This window comes from Bos taurus, chromosome 1, assembly GCF_002263795.3.
Source record: "Bos taurus isolate L1 Dominette 01449 registration number 42190680 breed Hereford chromosome 1, ARS-UCD2.0, whole genome shotgun sequence".
In the NCBI taxonomy this organism is placed as follows: Eukaryota; Metazoa; Chordata; class Mammalia; order Artiodactyla; family Bovidae; genus Bos; species Bos taurus.
Genome location: NC_037328.1, coordinates 129740999 through 129763257, shown reverse-complemented (window position 1 = coordinate 129763257; position 22259 = coordinate 129740999). Strand labels below are relative to the sequence as shown.

The 22259-nt window shown below is 41.8% G+C and overlaps 1 protein-coding gene and 1 non-coding gene across 3 annotated transcripts; one reads left to right on the top strand and one right to left on the bottom strand.

Annotated features, from left to right (window-relative positions):
* Window positions 1-605: 605 nt before the first annotated feature.
* On the bottom strand, window positions 606-678 carry TRNAE-UUC (transfer RNA glutamic acid (anticodon UUC)). The gene has a single exon. It is a non-coding gene; the product is annotated as a tRNA-Glu (tRNA).
* A 4752-nt stretch (window positions 679-5430) lies between these two features.
* Window positions 5431-22152, top strand: MRPS22 (mitochondrial ribosomal protein S22). Of its 2 annotated transcripts, none has more exons than XM_059885051.1 (8): window positions 5431-5523; window positions 12969-13132; window positions 14202-14366; window positions 16657-16800; window positions 17104-17187; window positions 18401-18546; window positions 20954-21062; window positions 22024-22152. In XM_059885051.1, exons 2-8 carry the CDS (start codon window positions 13004-13006, stop codon window positions 22117-22119), a joined length of 873 nt encoding a protein of 290 aa, XP_059741034.1. In that variant the 5' UTR covers window positions 5431-5523; window positions 12969-13003; the 3' UTR covers window positions 22120-22152.
* The last annotated feature ends 107 nt before the right edge of the window (window positions 22153-22259 follow it).

The window sequence follows — 22259 nt, the reverse complement described above, 5'->3', positions numbered from 1 at the left end:
TGGAACTCTCTTGCTTTTTCCATGATCCAGCAGATGTTGGCAATTTGATCTCTGGTTTCTCTGCCTTTTCTAAAACCAGCTTGAACATCTGGAAGTTCATGGTTCAGGTACTGTTGAAGCCTGGCTTGGAGAATTTTGAGCATTACTTTACTAGCGTGTGAGATGACTGCAATTGTGTGGTAGTTTGAGCATTCTTTGGCATTGCCTTTCTTTGGGATTGGAATAAAAACTGACCTTTTCCAGTCCTGTGGCCACTGCTAAGTTTTTCAAATTTGCTGGCATATTGAGTGTAGCACTTTCACAGCATCATCTTTCAGGATTTGAAATAGCTCAACTGTGTGTAGTTTATTGTACACCAATTATTCCTGAATAAGCCTATTTAATTGTTTATTTTTTAAAAACAACAGGGCACGTGTATACCTGTGGCAGATTCATGTTGATATATGGCAAAACCAATACAATATTGTAAAGTTAAAAATAAAAAATAAAAACAAAACAAAGAAATTACAGAGATAATAATAAGGGGAATAGTGAAAAATAGCTACATTAATTTTTTAATTTATTATTATTTTTTTGGCCACACCATGTGGCTTGTGGAATGTTAGTTCCCTGACCAGGGATTGAACCCAGGTCCATGGCAATGAAAGCACCAAGTCCTAACCACTGGACTGCCAGGGAATCTCTATATTAAAAATTTTAATAATAATTTAAACAGTATTTGCATTGTCAAAGGTAATATTTTGAAAACTTTGACTTTTAATTTTATTGAATAGTGAATTGCTATCTTTTCTTCGTATTTACAAAACATTTAAAATTTTAGATTTATGAACACCAATTAGAATGACTGTTTGAGTGAATATTTTGGCTTATATATTATGTATTTTCTTCCAATTATCTTTGAGTACAGAGCTGCTCTAGTGTGTTCTTCATTTATGAATCATATCAAGTAAATTTTCATGCACAAACATTCCTAAAAACAAAACAAAACAACAGGGCAAGTCCACTGGAAATTGTTAAGGTCAAAGATATGTGTATTCTTTTCTCATATGTTCCATGGAACCCTATGCCAGGCCTGGGTGTGCAGAAAGCCGTTGACAATCACTTAATTACCTTCATCTCTGCAACATGTACCAGCACAGAAAAAAAAACTCATTGAATGGGGATTGTTACTTGTGCCACTTGGCTGAGTGGAAATTGTGATTTACTGACGTAGCCAAAGTCACGGTGGATGAGGGGAATTGGTGTGGTCACTCATTTCTCTGGACTTCTAGTTCAAGTCCGTTCATTTACATCTGAGATGTTTGCAGCCCTGGGTGGGTTTTAAAGAGACAAAACACATGCCACACAGCCAGGGAACAAAATGGCAAGAGGCAAGAATGATGATGATGGTGGAGGAGATGATAGTCATAGCAGTAATATTATCTACCACTTGCTGGGCACTGACTATGTGCCAGGGCTGTATTGTTCCATGGCTGTTAACCCTCTCCCTGGGCCTATGAGGAAGCTGTTCTCCTCCCAGCTTGGAGAGGAGGAAGCCAAGGTGGTGAATAGCAAGGGCTCATATAGCTAGTAAATTGTAGGGTTAGAATTTGAACCCATATCTGTCTGATTCCAAATCTCTAATCGTTAAACTGCCCCATTCCAGGCCAGCATAGGTGTTTGAACCCATGTATGAATTCCAGTTGAGCTGTTTAAAATCCTAAAAGATGATGCTGTGAAAGTGCTGCACTCAATATGCTAGCAAATTTGGAAAACTCAGCAGTGGCCGCAGGACTGGAAAAGGTCAGTTTTCATTCCAATCCCAAAGAAAGGCAATGCCAAAGAATGTTCAAACTACCACACCTTGCAGTCATCTCACATGCTAGCAAGGCAATGCTCAAAATTCTCCACGCCAGGCTTCAACAGTACGTGAACTTTCAGATGTTCAAGCTGGGTTTAGAAAAGCCAGAGGAACCAGAGATCAAATTGCCAACATCCATTGGATCATCAAAAAAGCAAGAGAGTTCCAGGAAAAAAACATCTACTTTTGCTTTATTAACTATTCCAAAGCCTTTCACTATGTGGATCACAACAAACTATGGAAAATTCTTAAAGAGATGGGAATACCAGACCAACTGACCTGACGCCTGAGAAATCTGTATGCAGGTCAAGAAGCAACAGTTACAACCAGACATGGAACAACAGACTGGTTCCAAACTGGGAAAGGAATACGTCACGGCTGTATATTGTCACCCTGCTTATTTGACTTATATGCAGAGTACGTCATGTGAAATGCTGGGCTGGATGAAGTACAAGCTGGAATCAAAATTTCCAGGAGAAATATCAATAACTTCAGATACACAGAGGACACCACCCTTATGGCAAAAAGTGAAGAGGAACTAAAGAGCCTCTTGATGAAAGAGAAAGAGGAGAGTGAAAAAGTTGGCTTAAAACACAACATTCAGAAAACTAAGATCATGGCATCCAGCCCCATCACTTCATGGCAAATAGATGGGAAAACAATGGAAACAGTGACAGACTTTACTGGGGGGGGGGAACCTCCAAAATCACTGCAGATGATGACTGCAGCCATGAAAGTAAAAGACACTTGCTCCTTGGAAGAAAAGCTATGACCAACCTAGATAGCGTATTAAAAAGCAGAGGCATTACTTTGCCAACAAAGGTCTGTCTAGTCAAAGCTATGGTTTTTCCAGTAGTCATGTATGGATGTGAGAGTTGTACTATAAAGAAAGCTGAGCGCCAAAAAAATGATGCTTTTGAACTGTGGTGTTGGAGAAGACTCTTGAGAGTCTCTTGGACTGCAAGGAGATCCAACCAGTCAATCCTAAAGGAAATCAGTTGTAAATATTCATTGGAAGGACTGATGCTGAAGTTGAAACTCCAATACTTTGTCCACCTGATGTGAAGAACTGATTCATTGGAAAAGACCCCGGTGCTGGGAAAGATTGAAGGCAGGAGAAGGGGATGACGGACGATGACGTGGTTGGATGGCATCACCGACTCGAGGGACATGAGTTTGAGTAAGCTCCAGGAGTTGGTGATGGACAGGGAAGCCTGGTGTGCTACAGTCAATGGGGTTGGAAAAAGTTGGACAGGGCTGAGCAACTGAACTGAACTGAACCGAATGTGCATCAGTGCATACACAAGACCACCCAAATGCACGCACGTTCAAAATAACATATACATACATGCATGTATACACATATTTGAACACGCACTTTCACACCAATTGGCCACCCTGACATACACATATGCACAAACACATGCCCCCTGAAGACAGACAAACATGCACATAAACATTTGTGTGACACATATAGCCAAACACACACACACACTGCATGTGCACATACACACAGGCACACACTAAGGCCGTCCTAAGACCATACATTCTGCCCTATCTGGCTTTCCATTAGTAGCAGCCAATGCTTCTCCCATTCTGGGCCCCAAGCATCTTGAGGACACTGCAGTCCTGAGCCTGAAGTGAAATAATGCTCAGGTCCTGATCTGGGAACTGCATGCAAGTCAGGACAATCAGATGCATCACATTTTCCCATGAAAGAAATCTCTGATGGGCTTATTAACCTTTGAAAATATCAGCTCTCAGTCCGAAAGACTTCCTGAGTCCAGATCGAACTGAAAAATAACCTTGTGACAGACCACCCGGTTCTGAGCTGATGGGAATTACTTTCAACCCAGGCCAGCATATCCCTCAGACAAAATGTTCCACATACCAAACCTGACAGCAGCCAGCTCTCGCGAGTAGGAGAGCCAAGTGTCTGCTATCATAGATCATATCCACTGTGGCTGTGACAGGCGGTGATCCTCTGGGCCTGCATCATGATGGGGCTCCAGAATGGCAGGAAGGAGCTGGCCTAAGTGCCTTTGATATCCATGTCCTTGTGCCATAGGACAGAGAGTCTGCCTGTCATCACAGACAGATGTAGCCTTGGCTTTGGGCAATCATTTTCTGTTTTGAGTGTTCAGTTTGGGGTATAATTGTAGTTCAGTAGGTGCTGTCGGAAGAAAAGAGACAGAGTGTCATGTGGAAAATTGAGGATCAACAGATAATTCCAGGGTTGGAAGAACTGACTCATCCACCCCATCATCTTGTGGGGGAGGACAGTCTCCCCGCCTGCTCTCTTTTGGGCCATGTCAGTCTTTATTATTTCTGCAACTATCAGTGTTTTTTCCTCACCCTACTAAACACACGTGAAGCAGAGCTTTTCTATTGTAACGGCTGCCAGGGACCACAAAGTTTATAGCCTTGTCTCTAAATCGGGTGGCCCTAGGCAAGACCCTTAACTCTGCAGAATCTCAGCTTATGTATAGAAGATGGGAATATCAGTATCTGCCTTGTCTACTTCATCAGTCTGCTATGAGGACACACAGGACTAATGAGAAATCTGTGCTCTGAGTGAGTGGGAAGGTGGTCTGAGTGAGTGCTCTGAGTGAGTGGGAAGGTGCTTTGTCAGGTCTGATAACATCCTTACCATTGCTTATGGTTCTTCTGCTCAGGTACAGCCTTGCACAGGCTTCCAGGCACATCTTAAGTATTTTCCGTTTTCCTCCGGAACTAGCAGAAATAGTTTCCTGGCTTCCAGATCTTGATTCCTTTCTAGCACTGCTTCAGACCCTCCCACTACTTGGTGGACTGGGTGGATTCAAGTTCTAGCATCAGAGCCTTGTGCACAGCCCCCACCAGCTCCTCAGACTTTTCACTCCTGCAGCTCCCAATACAACCCTGCCTTTTCTCAGCCAATGACTTTGCTTTCCACTGCTCAGAGAAGAGAGGCTGAGAATCAGGAAGGCCCTCTGATTCTCCACTCAAAACCTATCCACACTCCACCATCTTTACCTCCCTGCCTCCTGGTACAAAGGCCCCATCCCATCAATGGCCATTGTCCCCACTTAGACCTTATTTGCTGCAGCTTCTTTGGGAACCTCCCATCATCATGTACCTCTTCTCACTTTACTCTTTTCCTTGCTAATGGTTCCTTCTCAGTGCACAGAGGGGCTTTGGCCTTGGAATTTGTGTGTGGGGGAAACTTTTGGAGATTTGGACCTTGAACAGGAGCAGGGGAAAACATTCTGGGTGAGGATAAAAATGGGGGCACATGTGGCCCTTAGGGACAACTTCAAAGATAGGGTTTTGAAGATTATGTGTGAGTTGCAAGGGTGTTGCTGAAGATTGAAAGGGTTCTTGGATTGTCCAAACTGTTACCCTTCTCCCTCAGTCTCTGTCATCCATCTCTCTGACATCTATCCTCACACCCTTATCTTGAAGAATTCTAAAAGACCAGGGCAAAATCCTAGTCCCTTTAGAGAAATAATGAAAAGTTCAGACCTTGTAAAATCACAATTCAATAATTGAAACATCACTACATTTTTGCTTGACAAATAATAGGACTCATTCTTGCTCCACAGAGCTGGTGATCCCTCTCCCATATTTTACCTGATGAATCCTACTGCTAGATGCAGCCACGTTGTCTTGGAACTGTCAGAGGATCAACTTCCCGTTTCCAGGTAAACAGAGCCCCATCAGGGCAATCCACTTCTCTCACCAGGAACTTAAATTTGGTGGGAAGCATGTAGAGTCATCCCTCAAGATCCACAGAGGGCTGGTTCTGGGACTCTCTCAGACACCAAAATACAAGGATGCTCTAGTCTCTTACATAAAATGGCATACTGTTTGCTTATAATATACACACACTCTCACAGTTTAAATCATCTCTATATTACTTACAATACCCAATACAATGTAAATCCTATATTGTTGTTGTTGTGTATTGTGCTAAGTTGTGTCCAACTCTTTGTGACCCCATGGACTGCAGCACACCAGGCTTCCCTGTCCTTCACTATCTTCCAGAGTTTGCTCAAATTCATGTCCACTGAATTGGTAGTGCCATCCAACCGTCTCATCTTCTGTCACCCCCTTCTCCTTCTGCCCTCAATCTTTTCCAGCATCAGAGTCTTTTCCAATGAGTTGACTCTTCGCATCAGGTGGCCAAAGTATTGGGGTTTCAGCTTCAGCATCAGTCCTTCCAATGAATATTCAGGGTTGATTTCCTGTAGAATTGACTGGTTGGATCTCCTTGCTGTCCAAAGCTATATAAATAGTTGTAAATACAATGTAAATGATATGTAAATATTTGCTGACATATGGCAGATTCAAGCTTTGCTTTATGGAACTTTTAAAAACGTTGTTTCTTTTAATATTTTCGACATACAGTTGGTTGAACCTGTGGATTTGTAATTCAGAGGGCCAACTGAGTTGGAATCAAGTAATTCTGACATCCTGAAGCAGTTTCTCTTAAGTTCTTGCCTTTGGGGACGTTGGAGCCTCCATCCTTCAAGTCTTTCTTGAGGCTTGGCTGTTCGGCTTTCTCTTTAACTCTGTGAGATATTAAGCATCCTTCCCATCACTTCTGTCTCTGTTTTGTAAGAAAGATTTCTGTCACTTGTAACCAGAGAATCTTAACTGATAACCATATAATGCTGTAAAGCTTTCCCTGTGAAGATCTTCAGAAAGCCACCAACTTGCTGCCACATGACCTTCTTGCTTCTTGCGTCCCCTTTGGAAAAACTAGGCATTAGATCCTGAATGTACTTTGTCCTCAGAGTCTGTAAGAAAAGTACTATCATCATACCCAGTTTTCAGGTGAGAGACTGAGGCTCTGAAAGATGTGGGCATCTGCCCAAGGTTACAGCTGAAATTAAGAATCTTGGTAATCCATCAGTAATTTAGTGTAGCCCAAGAAAAGGAGGTTAATACAGGAAGGTGGGAGCATCTCTGGGCAAGATAGCACACCCCTCCCTTCCTCTCTTTCTCAAGCACCCTAGTTTGCCATTTATGTTCCTGATCCCTTTTCCTGCCTTTCTCTGTAGACTGGCATTCTCTCTGCTTGTTGATTAGTGAGCATATTGCTGGAAAAGTCTGCTCCAAACCTTTCTGAACAGTTACCCATTTTAAGCTTCTGCCATCAACTATGTTTCCGAGTTTGAAATATTGAGATAAAATCTGCTTGGTGCCTGCACAGCTGGGGTCAGCTGAAAATGTTCTTCCTCCTGAAAGGATATTTATTTCCCAGTTCCTGTAACCTATGAATGTTATATGGAAACAGGATCTTTGCAAAAATGATTAAGCATTTGAAGATGGAGAGATTATCCTGGATTATCTGGGTGGGCCCTAAATGCAATCATATGTATAACCTTACAGAGTGAGGTAAAATTCAGTTGGACACAGAACAGAAGGTGCAGTGAAGCAGAGATTATAGTGATGCAGCCATAAACCAAGGAGTGTTTGCAGTCACAAGAATCTGGGAGACAGGTTTTCCCTTGGAGCCTCTGAAAGGGGCACAGCTCTGCTAATACTTTGACCTAGCTGAGTGATACTGATTTTAGATGACTGGTATCCAGAACTGTGAGAGGATTTCTGTTGTTATAAGTAACCAAATTTGTCATAATTTGCTACAGAAGCTATAGGGAACTAATGCAACATCCAATGAGTCATTTCTCCTGCATTAGGTGTCCACTCATTGTCCAATCAGTTTTATCTAGGAGGATGTTAATAAGACAAACACAACCACAGAAGCCTATCTTCTGGGAAAGTAGGTGGTATATTCTCAGAGAAAGGACACGGCTGGGAGACACTTGTGTGCATCCCACTAGCACTCCCTGACACCTTTTATCTTGTAGGTGTGAGAGGAAGTGTTGGGACATATTGGGCAGCAGTCATGCCTGAATGCAGCACCAAGCCTAGGGCTCTCTCTTTCCCTGCCCAAATAGGGTATGAGTTCATAAACAGAGCTCTTAACTGGGCAATGATGAGGTCAGGTTAGAAGATGAGTTTATTTGTCTAGCGAATTCAAATAGTCGTTTACTTAATGCCTCTTTTTAGTCAGATGTTGGGAATAAGTTAGCACGGGCACCAGGCTAGGGGAGGATAAAACCTGCACATCCTGGACAACTGGGAAGAACATAACAGGATCCTCTAATCGTTCATTTAGTCATTTATTCAACAAATGTTTCCTGTGTGCATATGTACCAGGCTGGGTGATCTTATAACACAATATATAATGTCATTGATTTCATGGCATGAGAAAAATAAGCAAGCAGATAAATGAGCAAAATAATTGAGCACAAATTGAGAAAAGAGCTGCAAAAGAGACTTAAGATTCTGAGACAGAAAAAGGTGTGTGAGTTGAAGGGGAATGATAGGTGCCATGGCAATCGGGGTCTGGAATCAGGTGTTATTTGGCAACCCATTCCAGTGTTCTTGCCTGGAGAATCCCAGCGGCGGGGAAGTCTGGTGGGCTGCCGTCTATGGGGTCGCACAGAGTCGGACACGACTGAAGCGACTTAGCAGTAGCAGTAGCAGCAGTGGGGCGGGGTGGGGGCGGGGGTTGGGGGCGTGAGACTTTTGAATGGAAAAGTAGGATGCTGAGGCAGTTGGATTTAAACCTGGGGCTGGGAGAAAAGGTTTGGGCAGGAAGTGGGAATTTGTTATTTAGAGCCATGGAAACGAAGGCAAGGTCCAGAAAAAAGGTCATATAAACACCTTTTACGTGTGAACGAGCTGTTTACAAGAAACAATCTATTGTTTTATAAACAAGTTTATTGTTTTATAAATAGGAATTGCGTCGCTTCCTCCTTCTCCTTCATCCAGACTACATTTCCCAGGGTGCCGCGCGAACCGCGTGAGACCCAGAATCTTTCTCAGCCGTTTCCGGCGTAAGTGGCCCGGATAATGATGGCGACCCTCAGAGTGTCTTTATCGCTGTGGAATCTCCATGCAGGTTCTCGGGGTGCCGGGCGAGTCTATTTCCGGGCCCGCGCTCGGCCCCGGCCCGGCGACCTGTTCCAGCCTCTGCCCGGGGTCTGCGGGGCGGGAACGCCATGCCGTGGGCTCTGTTCCGAGGCCGGTGAGTGACCTGCTAGGCGTCCCCTGGAGCGTTCTTCTGGGAGATCTAGAGCCTTTCAGATGACGAGACCCACGCGGGGGCCCCAGTTCTTCCCTTGGCGCGCCCTTAGACCCAGGCGGCTGTATCCTGTCGGACGTCACCCGCGTTTGTTGATTCGTTCCCTTGCCTAAGCAGCACTGCTTGAGCTCCGCTCTTCGTAGAGCACCAAGCTAAGTTTAGGGGTTAAGGGGGACTAAGACTGACATCGGTTTTTGCTTGAGGGAAGTCGTGGTCCAGTGGGAAGAGGCAGTGCAGTGTGACCTGGACTGTGATTGGGGATGGAGAGGAGTGAGTGAATAATAGTCGCTCAGTCGTGTCCGACTATATCCGCCCGAATGGACTGTAGCCTGCCAGGCTCCTATGTCCGTGGAATTATCCAGGCAAGGATACTGGAGTGGGTTGCCATTTCCTTCTCCAATGGAGAGAAGAGTGGCGCTTAAACTAGGCTGGAAGGGCAGGGGAGGTTTCCTAGAAAATGTGACCACAGTTGAAACTTGGTTAATCGTGTTGAGAAAACCAAGAAACATTTCAAGTGCAGGAAACAGCGTAAGCAAAAGTCCAGAAATGAGACTGAACCCAGGTAGTTTGGGAACCCATTGTGGAGGCAGGAGAAATGAGATGGGAGAGGGAGTGGAATTAAATATCTGTTTTGGATGCATTACATTTGAAATTTGAAATGCCTTTGAAATTCCAGTGGAGTTGTCAGATATGCAGTTACATATAAGGTGAGAAACATTGGAGTAAAAATGTTAACAGAAGCTGGGGGGAATGGGTGAGGTGGTCTGAGGTGAGAGGTGGTGCTGAGCGCTATTGTGTGTCAGTCACTGTAAGAGACCTTGGGTGCCAGAGACCAGTACAAGACAGGGCTGTTGCCTTGGGAGAGCACAAAGTCTACTGGGGACACAGTTTCAATTATTAGTTGGCTGTATATACATGAGTTTATTTCTGCACTCTATTCTCTTGGTCTGTGTGTCTTTTTTTATGCCAGGACCATACTGTTTTGATTTCATGTTAATGGCTTGAAGTCTGGAAGTGTGATGCCTCCTGCTTTGTTCTTCTTAGGATTGGTTTGGCAATCACATGGTCTCTTGTGATTTCGATTCCATAAAGATTTGTCAATTGTTTTTTTCCACTTCTGTAAAAAATGCTGTTGAACTCTCAGTAGGGGTTGCATTGAATCTGTAGATAGCTTTGGGTAGTATGGACATTTTAATGATATTAATTCTCTAATCCATGAACACAGAGTACCTGCCCACTTATTATACGTTTGATTTCTTTCATCAACGTTTTGTGGTTTTCAGCAACGCAATCTTTCACCTCCTTGGTTAAATTTAGTACTAAATATTATAATGTTTTTGATACTTTATTACTTTTTCAGGTAATTTGTTGTTAGTGTATAGAAATGGTATTGGTTTTGGGATATTCATTTTGTATCTTGCAACTTTGCTGAATTTGTTGATCTCATAGTTTATTGATGGAGTCTTTAGGATTTTTATAGATAACATCATTTTGTCTGCAGAGAGAGACAATTTTACTCCATTTCAATTCTGATGCCTTTTATTTCTTTTTCTTGGCTGAGTACTCAGACTAGAACTTCCAGTACTGGGTTGTATAAGGAGTGGTGAGAGTGGGCAACCCTGTCTTGTTTCTGTTCTTAGAGAAAAGACTTTCAACCTTTCCTGACTGAGTATGTTAGCAGTGTGTTTGTCATTTATGGTCTTTATTGTGTTGAGGTGTGTTCCTTTTTACCTGATTTGTTAGAAATTTAAAATCATTAATTTTGTCACGTGCTTGTTTGCATCTATCAAAGAAATCTTTTTCCTTCTTTCTATGAATATGTTTCATAATGATTGGTTTGAGTATGTTGAGCCGTATTTGCATCCCAAATCTTCTTTGATCATGGTGAACGATCTTTTTAACGTTCTGCTGAATCAGTTTGCTAGTATTTTATTGAGAATTTTTGCATCTGTATTCATCAGGGATATTGGCCTGTAGATTTCTGTTAGTATCCTTTATTGATTTCAGTATCAGGATAATGCTGGCCTTATAAAATGAGTTTGGGAGTGCTTCCTGCTCTTCAGTTTTTTGGAAGAGTTTGAGAAGGATTGGCATTAATTTGTCTTTAAATGTTTGATAAGTCTCCTGTGAAACCATCTGGTCCTGAGCCTGTTTTCACTGGAGGATTTTTTATTATGGATTCAGTCTTCTTGGTAGTAATTGGTCTGCTTTGATTTTCTATTACTTCCTGATTTAGTCTTGGTAGATTCTATGTTTCTAAGAATTTTTCCACTTCTTCTAGGTTGTCCAATTTGCTGGCATATTGTTACTCATAGTAGCCCTTTATGATCCTTTGTAATTTTGTAGTATCAGTTGTAATGTCTTTTTTAGTTATAATTTTGTTAGTTTGGGTCCTCTTTTTCCCTTGGTCTAGCTAAAAGTTTGTCAGTTTTGTTTATGTTTTCAAAGAACCACCTCTTTATTTTGTTACTCTTTTCTGTTGTTTGGATTACATATTTAATAAATGACTGTGATTGATCTGTGGAGAATGGTCAGAATGGAGGCAAGGAGACAGGTTAGAAGGCTGAGGCAAGAGATAGGATGGCCTTGACTAGGGTAGTGGCAGTGGGAAATAGAGAGTTAAAGAATGATTTATAAGATGTAACAGGCAATTGATTTGTGTCAGTGTCCTCTTGTAAAAATGGGACTAATCATAGTATTTACGGGGTTGTTATGAGGATTAAATGTACCAAGTATGTAAAAGTATTAGTCAGTACTGGCACATAGTAAATATATAACAGATGTTAGCTGTTAACATTACCATTTTTATTATTGATGCTGTTGGCTAGATGTGGAGGGTAGTGGGGAAGTCAAGAATGACTGTAGGTTTCTGGCCCACGTGACCTATTGGATGGTGCTAAGGATAGGAGGAAAAGCAGGTTTGTGATAGAAGAGAAGTTACGAGTTCTGCTTTGGCAGTATGACGTACATGCGAGATGTCCGTTGGGTAGTTGGATGGAAGATGATCTGGCTGGAGATTCAGCTTTTAGAGTTTCTAGGTAGTTAATAGTTACAGAAGGTTAGGAGATAATCCATCAAGAATGTGAGAAGGGAGAGAAAAATGTAGTTCAGAATCCTGTGGGACACCAGCATTTATAGGGCCAGCAGAGGACGAGGTGGTTGGGACGAATGGCTTCCCCCACTCCAATGGCAGTGGAGGCTGGGCAAAGGGATAGGCATACTAGGGCGGGCAGAGCTGAGATCTGCGTCTCCGCTCCTGTCCAGCTTTCTTCCATAACATCACATGGCCTTTTCAGTATCGTGTCCAGTGATCCAGGCCTCTCTTTCCTATGGAACCCCTCAGCCTAGAATTTCCTTCCCTTTTTTTCTCTGCCCTATTCAGGGTCCCCGGGAAGCATTCTTTGACTCTACCATGCCTTTCTCTGCTCCCAGGCTAAGTTTAGTTTCAGTCTCTGTTATCATACAACCCCCTGTACCTCCCTTGTATGTAGCACTTACTCTGAGGAACATGATGGTAAATTGAAATTGATCTAGGTTCTAGAATCAGATAAACTTTGGTTTAAATCCTGGGTATATCATTTAATAGCTAATTGTCTTTGGCAAGCCTCCAGTATCCTCATATACAAAACTGGGATATCAGTACATACTTTGTGGCTTGGTGTAAGCCTTCCTGAAAATGTGTGTAACTCCTGTCAAGTAGGAAACAATTCTTTGGTTGGCAGTAACCGTTATTGTCATTAATATTGCATTAACTACTTTTATCCTGTTGCTTCCTTCACTAGACTTTGAGTGCCTTTTTGGCAGAAACTGTATCTTGATCATCGTGAATGCCCAGTAAATTTTAAATGAATGAATGAGTCTTGTAGGTATTAGCATTGTGCATACTGAGGTAGACATGGTGTTAATCATTTTTATCATTGACTTTTTCCATTTAGATGTCTTGTTGTCTTGTCATTTTTGCCATCTTATTTACTAAAATTTATTTAACAGAATCTGGTAGCCCAAAGATCAAGAAACCTACTTTTATGGATGAGGAAGTCCAAAGCATACTCATCAAGATGACAGGCTTGGATTTACTGAAGATTTTTAAGCCAGCAGTACAAGAAACGAAACCACCAACTTACAAGCTAATGACCCAGGCACAGTTGGAAGAGGTATGTGAATGTAGGAATATTGGTAGAATATCTTTCTTTAAAAGATTAAACAAAATTTTCAGGGTCCCTCCAGATTTGAGGGGGAGTTCCAGGCACAGAACTGAGAAAAGAAACTTGTGCAGTCTGGCAGAGAGGAGTAGGGAAGATTGCCACAATTAGACAGACTGCACATATGGGTCAGGTCTGGCTATCAGGCGGAACCACCTCTGCTCCAAAACCAGCCTAGCATCCTTCCTCTGTTCTCCTTGCTCCAGCCTCCTTCCTGCAGAAACATTGGTTGTGAGCTGCTTTAAGGCTGAGGCTTGGTGAGATTGTGAGATCCTTCTGAACAGTATTCTGTTCCAGGCAGGTGTCCTCCTGCAGTCATGGGTATTGAGTGCTTTGTGGAAAACCCTTTCATGTATGAATATGTGAAATATTGTTGCTTTTCTTTCAACTCAAAAATCATTGAGAGCCATAGCAGAGTTCAAATACCCCAAAGTATATAGCACATGAAGAGTGAAAGGCCCCTTTCATCTCTCAGAGAACCACTGTTAGCAGTATGGCATGGAGCACTGTGCTCAGTGGTTAAGGGCATGGGCTCTGGAGTTAAATTGCCTGGGTTCAAATTGTAGTGCTGCAGCTTGTTAGCAATTTACTTAACATTTGTGTGCCTCTATTTTCTTTCTCATAAAATGACCTCTATAAATAGTAACGCTTGGCTCATATGGGTAGTTGTGGCATTAAAGGAGCCAGATGCACTCAGAGTATTTGAGCAACATCTGGAACATAGTAAGCACCCAGTAAGTGAAATCCTCTGTCCTGTTTTGGGTGGCTCTTGTGGCCTGGCTCTGTCTCAGAGCTTCCCTTTTCTGTTTTTGAGAGTGGTTGAGCCTGTGACGGATGTTCTCATCACAGAGACAAAGGCCAGGGCCCAGGAGCCCAAGTTTGGCTTTTCACTCACTTATTTGTACCTACAGGTTCTGTCTGAAGTCTTTAGCACTTTTCTTTATTAGTATCTGCTTTTGTCAGATGATCCTTTTGGTCTGTAACTTTGTGGCTTTCCCTAAGATATATTTTATTTCATTAGGCTACAAGACAGGCGATTGAGGCAGCTAAAGTCAGATTAAAAATGCCACCAGTTCTGGAAGAGCGAACACCAATAAATGATGTGTTAGCTGAAGATAAGATTTTGGAAGGAACCGAAACAGCCAAATATGTGTTTACTGATATATCGTACAGCATACCACATCGGGTAAGTATATGTCTAATCACAAAATGATTCTGCCCAAGCTAGATTGACTTCAAAAAGCTCAAGCTTTTTGAGAAGATGGAATGCTTGCTGATGCTCCCAAAGCTCAGACTTCTCAAAGGATTTTCACTTTTCAGAATTTGCAGTAAAAATACCCCACTTGCCCAGATAATTTTTAGGTACCACTTCATCTGCTGTAGTTTTTATTGTCTAGCTCCTCTTCACTTGATTGGCAGTTCCAAAAGAACACTCTAGCACTTATAGAATAAAATACATTAGTTTTGTGTTTGAGCCTTTTCAAGTAATGAGTGAAAAGAGTAATTTGCATTTTAGCCCACAAACTGCAGTAGAATATTTAATAGTGATAGGGTTGAAAAAAGGGCCACCCCATGCTAATCTTTTTATCATATTGATTATGGTTAGAAGACGCGATGTGAGCAGTGTCCATGTCTGTATGTCAGTCACCTGTATATCTGACATAATGAATGGGATCAGAGTTTCATTTTATTAGAATTTTTGCTTTGAAGTATTTTAATATACGTTTGCAGTGCTGTAAAGGCTGGTTATGGGAGCATTCTATAACCTGAAAGGGAGAAAGGAACTTGGAATTCAAATTGCCAAAATCCGTTTGAGGAACAATTGTGTTACTTTACCATCTATTTTATTTTTTTCTGTTTGCAGTGCTTGATGAAAGGTTTAATTATATTATGCTTAAAACACATTCAGAGACTTATTAAAGTTCTGAAGAGTTGAGAGTCACTACCATCTGGTTAAACATTAATCAGATGTGTAGCATTTATCAGCTGTGTGCAAAACTCTGTGTAAGTCCTTCTGGGTTTTGTAAAGAATTATAATCCAGTTCCTGACCTTTTCTAGTTCTGAAACAAAGTTAACAGTATCTATGAGGTGTCAAGAATGCTGCCTGTGCTAAATTAGATTGCCAGTTGAGTGGTACAGACAGTGAGTGGAATTCACCCAGTAGGTGAAGGAAGCATCGTTTGGCCTGGGATGATCTTTAATTTTGCCCTCAACACCTTGGTTGCGGTCACCGTACTTGTTTATCCAAACATTCATCAGAGCAATAGTTCTTTAATTTTTCTTCTGAGATGAGCTCTCGGAGCTTATTTGTCGCAGAAATGCTACAGTTTAAAATTTTAGATGTTAAGTTGAAACTCTGTAGTTTGAAACCTATGCTTTAGCTGGATCATCTTGCTAGAGTAGCTGTAGAAATTCTCTCTGTGGGGTGGGGTGGGGTGGGCTCCCCTAGTTTTCCCTCGGCGTTGGAACTACCCGACAACCTGGATGAATCTTGAGTCCGAGACGTCTGTTGTACGTGCTGAGCCCCAGAGTCAAAGACTTTCCAATGCTTTTCTCTTCACTCCCTTTCTCTTTTGAACGTGTATAATCAAGTCAAAATTAGACAATGCTTTTCCCTGGCCATTCCAATTTATAGAAGAAACCCTTAGGAGAACAGGAATGTTATTTGTGTAAGGAGTCCATGTAAATACATAAATAAAACAAGAATTTCCTTAGGAAAAAAAAAAAAAGAGACCAGAGGCAGGTGCACCAGTCTCTCTGACACATTTGTCTCTTGCCAGAATGAGGACTCGCAGAGGTGTGGAAGTAAGATTCCACATTCTTGGGTTTGTTCCATTTATCCTTGTCACTTTAAATATGGACCATAAAATAGTCAAGTCTTATCTGGGTGAGACTTTAGGATAAGAAAACAATTTAAAAAGGTTTATAGCACTTCTTTTTTCTGAAATGGATTTAGATGAATCTCAAATCAACTTTTTTTAGTTGAATCATTTTATGCATTCAACTCACTTTACCACTGTAGTTCATATTTAGTAAATACTTTCATTAGATTTTTGATCGTCAGAGGCACTGCAGTGATAAGTGAACTGAACTGAACTGAAAGTTTCTTAGTTGTGTCTGACTCTTTGCGACCCCATGGACTATACAGTTCATGGAATTCTCTAGGACAGAATACTGGAGTGGGTAGCCTATCCCTTCTCCAGGGGATCTTCTCAACCCAGGAATCAAACCGGGGTCTCCTGCATTGCAGGCGGATTCTTTACCAACTGAGCTATCAGGGATGATTAGTGAAGGAAGTATCAAATCTCGCCAAATCTGAGGTTTAAAATTATTATTGAAATCATACACGATTGCATTTTGTTTGCCCGTTGCATTTTATATTGTTGATTGCAAACTATTCTTATAATGGTGCTTAGTGGGACACTGGAACTAAAAATCAGCCCTCACAAACTCATCCTTGTGTTTTCTATTTCAGGAGCGTTTTATTGTTGTCAGAGAACCAAGTGGCACGCTACGCAAAGCCTCTTGGGAAGAACGGGACCGCATGATTCAAATTTATTTCCCCAAAGAAGGCCGTAGAGTTTTAACACCAGTAATTTTTAGGGAAGAAAATCTTCAGGTAAGATGACTTTGGGGTCATAGAGGCGGTGGTGATTTCTTTGTTGAACCTGTTGGCTCTGGTGCTGCTGGGTATTTTGCTTTGATAAACACAGGCATTTCTAATGATAAGTAGGGTCATTGTCTTGTAGTTGGGTTAGCTGGGATTTGAATCCAGGTGTGACATGTGGTTTGTGTGTGGTTTCTGCCTCCCTCGTGCTGGGCACAGATGTGGCCTGTGTGTGGAGGGGCAGGGCTGTCATGGTGTCTGGACAGGTGTTGCACTTTCTTCTCATTTAATTCCAACTCTGCTATGTGGGTTTAGACCATGTACAGTCAGGACCGGCATGTTGATGTCCTCAATCTCTGCGTTGCCCAGTTTGAGCCAGATTCTGCTGACTATATCAAAGTGAGTATATTTTATAGTATCTAAAGTATGGGTGTCAGTATGGTTATGAGTAAGATTTTTTAGTCCAACACAATGAGTTAGGTTATAAGCTTCAATACAGGGGGAGGAAAAGGGAAATGCCTGAACACCTGTCCAGTGCTGGATGTACACAAAATAGATATTTTCATCCTTTCAACAACCCTTTAAGGATGAGAGAACTTAAGTTTAGAGAGTCAAGTAACTCGCTGAAAGTTGCACAGCTAATAAGTGATAGAGTTAGTACCCAAACTTGATGGCAGAGATTTTTTCTTCAGTTTATTGTACAGGAAAGTTATTTACTAAAGTTTGCCAAAATGCAGTGTATGTGCCTTATGTTGCAATTTAATAATCATATAGTACCTTCTGTGTGTAAGGTGTTACTGTGGAGGTGATGACATGAACTAGGATAGGGAACCTTGTCGAAGCTTGCAGTCCAGGAAAGATTGTGGGGAAGTATAATCACCACCATAGGTCTAAGATGTTGGGTGCTAAGAGAAGGCTGCAACATGCTCTCAGGGAAGGCCTAAGAGGGCTTTAGGAGGATAGGGAACATTGTGGCAAGTGGATGGAGAAGTATTTCAGGTAGAAAGGAAAGTACGAACAATAGGCAGGACACAAAAGTAGACTTGAGAAATGGCCAGTCATCTGTTTTGCTTGTACATGTGGTGAATACCTAGGGAAGTGGTTCAAGATTAAGCTAGAAAGGTAGATGGGGCCATATCACAGGTAACCTCAGATGCTAGGCTGACGAATCTGGACTTCAGTCAGCAGCCTTTTTAATATAGGAATGCCCTCATCAGAGTCCTCATTTAAGATCAGTCTGGAAGAACTAAAGGAACATTAATTAGTAAGATGGAGTGGGATAGTTGACTGGGTAGGGGAAAGGAGAAGTGGAAGTCCGTTATTTCCAGTGGTCCATATATATAATAGGTGCTTCATATATAGTGCATGGCTGCTGAAGAGTAATTGATCTGGTTATAAATGTCTGGCAGACTTGTTCCAGGTTCCACACACTGCCAGTGGCGAGCTGTCCTTAATCATACCTGCTAGTTAATGACTGATGGTGGATGCAGGATCAGGAGACCTGGTTTACTAATACTTTCTTAGACAGCTCGCATGCTAGTGGATGTATATCCAGTAATGTTGGCTCACTTTTACTTTTGTATTTCTGAAAAATTGCATTTTGTATGGATAGGTTCATCATCAGACCTATGAAGATATAGATAAATATGGAAAGTATGACCTTTTACGTTCAACAAGACACTTTGGTGGAATGGCCTGGTATTTTGTAAATAAGAAAAAGATTGATGGTTTATTGATTGACCAGATTCAGAGAGATTTGTAAGTATGATCTTAGTAAGTAAAGAAATTCTCACTATCATTACAGTAAACCTGTATTTCGGTTCAGTTCAGTCGCTCAGTTGTGTCCGACTCTTTGCAACCCCATGAACCGCAACATGTCAGGCCTCCCTGTCCATCACCAACTCCGAGTCCACCCAAGCCCACGTCCATTGAGTCGGTGATGCCATCCAACCATCTCATCCTCTTTCGTCTCCTTCTCCTCCTGCCCTCAATCTTTCCCAGCATCAGGGTCTTTTCCAATGAGTCAGCTCTTCACATCAGGTGGCCAAAGTATTGGAGTTTCAGCTTCAGCATCAGTCCTTCCAATGAACACCCAGGACTGATCTCCTTTAGGATGGAGTGGTTGGATCTCCTTGCAGTCCACATCCCACATAAGCAGGAGGCTGCTGGTGATCATGAGCATGTTCAAAAATTACTTGCCTTTAGGTGCATTAGCTGTGAATGAATTTAAAGCTGCTCAGCTGTAAATGTTCTGAAATTATTTAACATTTTTTGCAAGAAATTAGAGCAACACAGAATGTATTTCGCTGAAAATTATTTATCAAGGTGTACTCATAAGTTATTATAGAAATACTTATCACATGTAAGCTTTACATCTGAAGCAATTCATTTGCATGCTGCTGCTGCTGCTAAGTCGCTTCAGTTGTGTCTGACTGTGTGTGATCCCACAGACGGCAGCCCACTAGGCTCCTCTGTCCCTGGGATTCTCCAGGCAAGAACACTGGAGTGGGTTGCCATTTCCTTCTCCAATGCATGAAAGTGAAAAGTGAAAGTCAAATCGCTCAGTCGTGCCCGACTCTTAAGCGACCCCATGAACTGCAGCCCACCAGGCTCCTCTGTCCATGGGAGTTTCCAGGCAAGAGTACTGGAGTGGGTTGCCATATTTGCATACTGGGAGGGAATTTTGAGTACTTAACCTTTCCTGCTCTGTGTAAGTAAAACTTCCTGTGGGAATTCTCAGCAGGACAGTTTGCTGCAAATCCCAGGTTAAACAGTAGAGGGTGCATATCCTTGGCAAATGGAGCCCATGCCAGAATTCTGCACAGATTTCAAACTTAAGTTCCACTGTTGGTCTTGAATTGAGGTGCTTTAAAACATTTTTTTACATGAGGATTTACTTGCTTTTAATTTCAAATACAGGCTGGGTTTGAAGCTAAATCGTTCTGTGAAACAGGTATTATACAGTAGCATGAACATAAAGAAGCCCTGCTGTGACCAAGATATAGAAACCCAGTTAAGCTCTTTATGGACTCACATGCTTAGCTTTTAAGAGAATGACTGTTATCTTTTGTTGCCACATTTGTTGGACTATTAGAGTACAACAAACACAGTAGATAATGAACATTAAACAAATATTTTTCCTCTGGAAAGTTTGGTTTCTCAGCTCTGGTTTTCTCAGTTTCACCAAGAGGTGACCTTTAGGGTGAACAGGCTTTGGGATGAGCCCAGAGCATTTCTCTAAGGTCACCGTGGCTTAAGAAACTCTTTACCCCACTCTCACTCCACTCTAGAAGGGCTTTGAGGTGGCAAATGGTAGGAAGGTGTTGACTGTGTGAGAGGATAGAGGTTATTTAGTTTGGGGAAGGCAAAGTTTTAATGTTGATAAAAACAGCCTATAGATTTCTCAAAAGGTTAAGTACAAACTGGAAGAATTGAGCTCTTGTTCTGGCTTCATCATGGGTAGTTGTGTGACAAGAGACAGACAAGACAGATTGCTGAGGAAGAACCTGAATTCTCTTCTATCTAGAGTGCATAATTTCAAATTTGCTTCTCTAGGATGCTGGTTTTTAACTAATGGGATCCTGTGAATTGACAGGTGGCTTGGGAGTCTTTCCTTGGACTTCTAGATGCCTCTCAGAAGCATTTATCCACTAATTCAGAGTCTCAGTGAAAATTCCTCAGCAGATGTCACTGCTAGTTTGCACCTGAAGGCAAGTGGACTGAGCATCCCCATGTCCACCAGCCTCTGGCTTATGTGGGATGAGGGTACAGACCCACCCTCTCTATTACTATCTGCTGGTGATGTGGGCCAGCCTGGAAATCACCCACTGTTAGAACACTGTTTCTATGAGAAATGATGCTCTGCTTTCAGAAAGGATACAGCCACATTTTTAATATATTCACTTTCATTATCTGGGTACCTGTCTGTATTGACTCTTGTCCTGTGAAACCTAAACTAGCCAATATTCCTGAAAATGGTTTGAAAATATGAAACTGAAAGCTGTAAAAGTTTTTTTTCCCCCTGGCCCAAAGGAAGTTTGAAATGTCAAGTTCAGCATATACTTTTATAGGACTGTGAAGCCGAAGAAGAAAACTATAAAGTTAAATATGTAAAAAGAAAATGAAAACAACAAACCCTTTATAACAGTAAACCCTTTCCCTCCAGAGTTGATGATGCCGCCAGCTTGGTCCAGCTCTATCACATCCTCCATCCTGATGGCCAGTCAGCTCAAGAGGCCAAAGAGCAGGCTGCTGAGGGATTACAGTTAATTAAGGTAAAGGGACTTCTTTCACATTCATTATCATGTAGTGATTGAGTGAAGAAATCATAGGGTTCAATCCCTGGGTCAGGAAGATCCCCTGGAGAAGGGAATGGTAACCCGCTCCAGTATTCTTACTTGGAGAATCCCATGGACAGAGGAGACTAGAGGGCTACACCCCGTGGGGGTTGCAAAGAGTAGTACACAACTGAGTGACCAACACACACACAGATTCGTGGTCTTAAACCAGAGTGATTAGAGCCCCGTATTTCTTCAGCCTGGACAATAGAAACAGCTGCCACCGGAGTCCAAGGAGTTCAGATAGTGGGGCGGCAGCTCCTGTGCTCTTTAGAGCACATGTCGCCCAGTTTGGTCACATTCCTGTCCAGAAGCAGGGAGGATAGTGCGTTCTCATTTTGGAACTGTATCGCTCTCAAAACTATGGGATTACACAGATTTCTCTGTAAATGTTGAGATGGTTTTTTTTCAGGATGCGGGGAAACCATTGTATGATTTTCATCTTTTCTGATGCTCACAATAGACATGTATTTGTGGATCTGGCTTCTCTCCTAATATTACTTTATGCTACTGCAAAGCAGTTATAAGGCTTACTGAGGATAAAAACAACCAGTGATGACATTATAGGTGGAGTAGGAAAAGCCCATTCTTTAAAGTGAAAAATCATCTTGCTAACTTCCATCCTCTGGATTTCTCTTGAACCTAATGCTTCTTATTTTGATCCAGCAGTGTAGGTTTTCTTAATTTTTTTCTGGAAAATGACAATCATGTTTGGAAACTTCTGGTGTTTGGAATTAGGTTGCTTTAACTGTGATACTGTTTTTCTGTCCATGTAGTATGCTTATTGTTTGGTAATCAGAAAAATATTGTGAAATGTGGAGGGTTTTTAAACTGGGACTTCACTAGGAACTTTATCAATAGTATATTCTCTATTTTAAAACTTTTTTTTTTTAAACAGGTCTTTGCAAAAACAGAAGCACAGAAGGGAGCATATATAGAATTAACACTGCAAGCTTACCAAGAAGCATTCATTAGCAGTTCTGCAGCTTCCTAAAAATATTTTTTAAATAAACTTCATTTTACTAAATTCTAGCTGGTTTTCTGTCAATACTGAAAAAAAATGTCAAAATTAAGAGTTCCTTATAAAATTGTTTTTTAGACTCTAAATAGTGCCTCTATCAGAAATACAAAGAA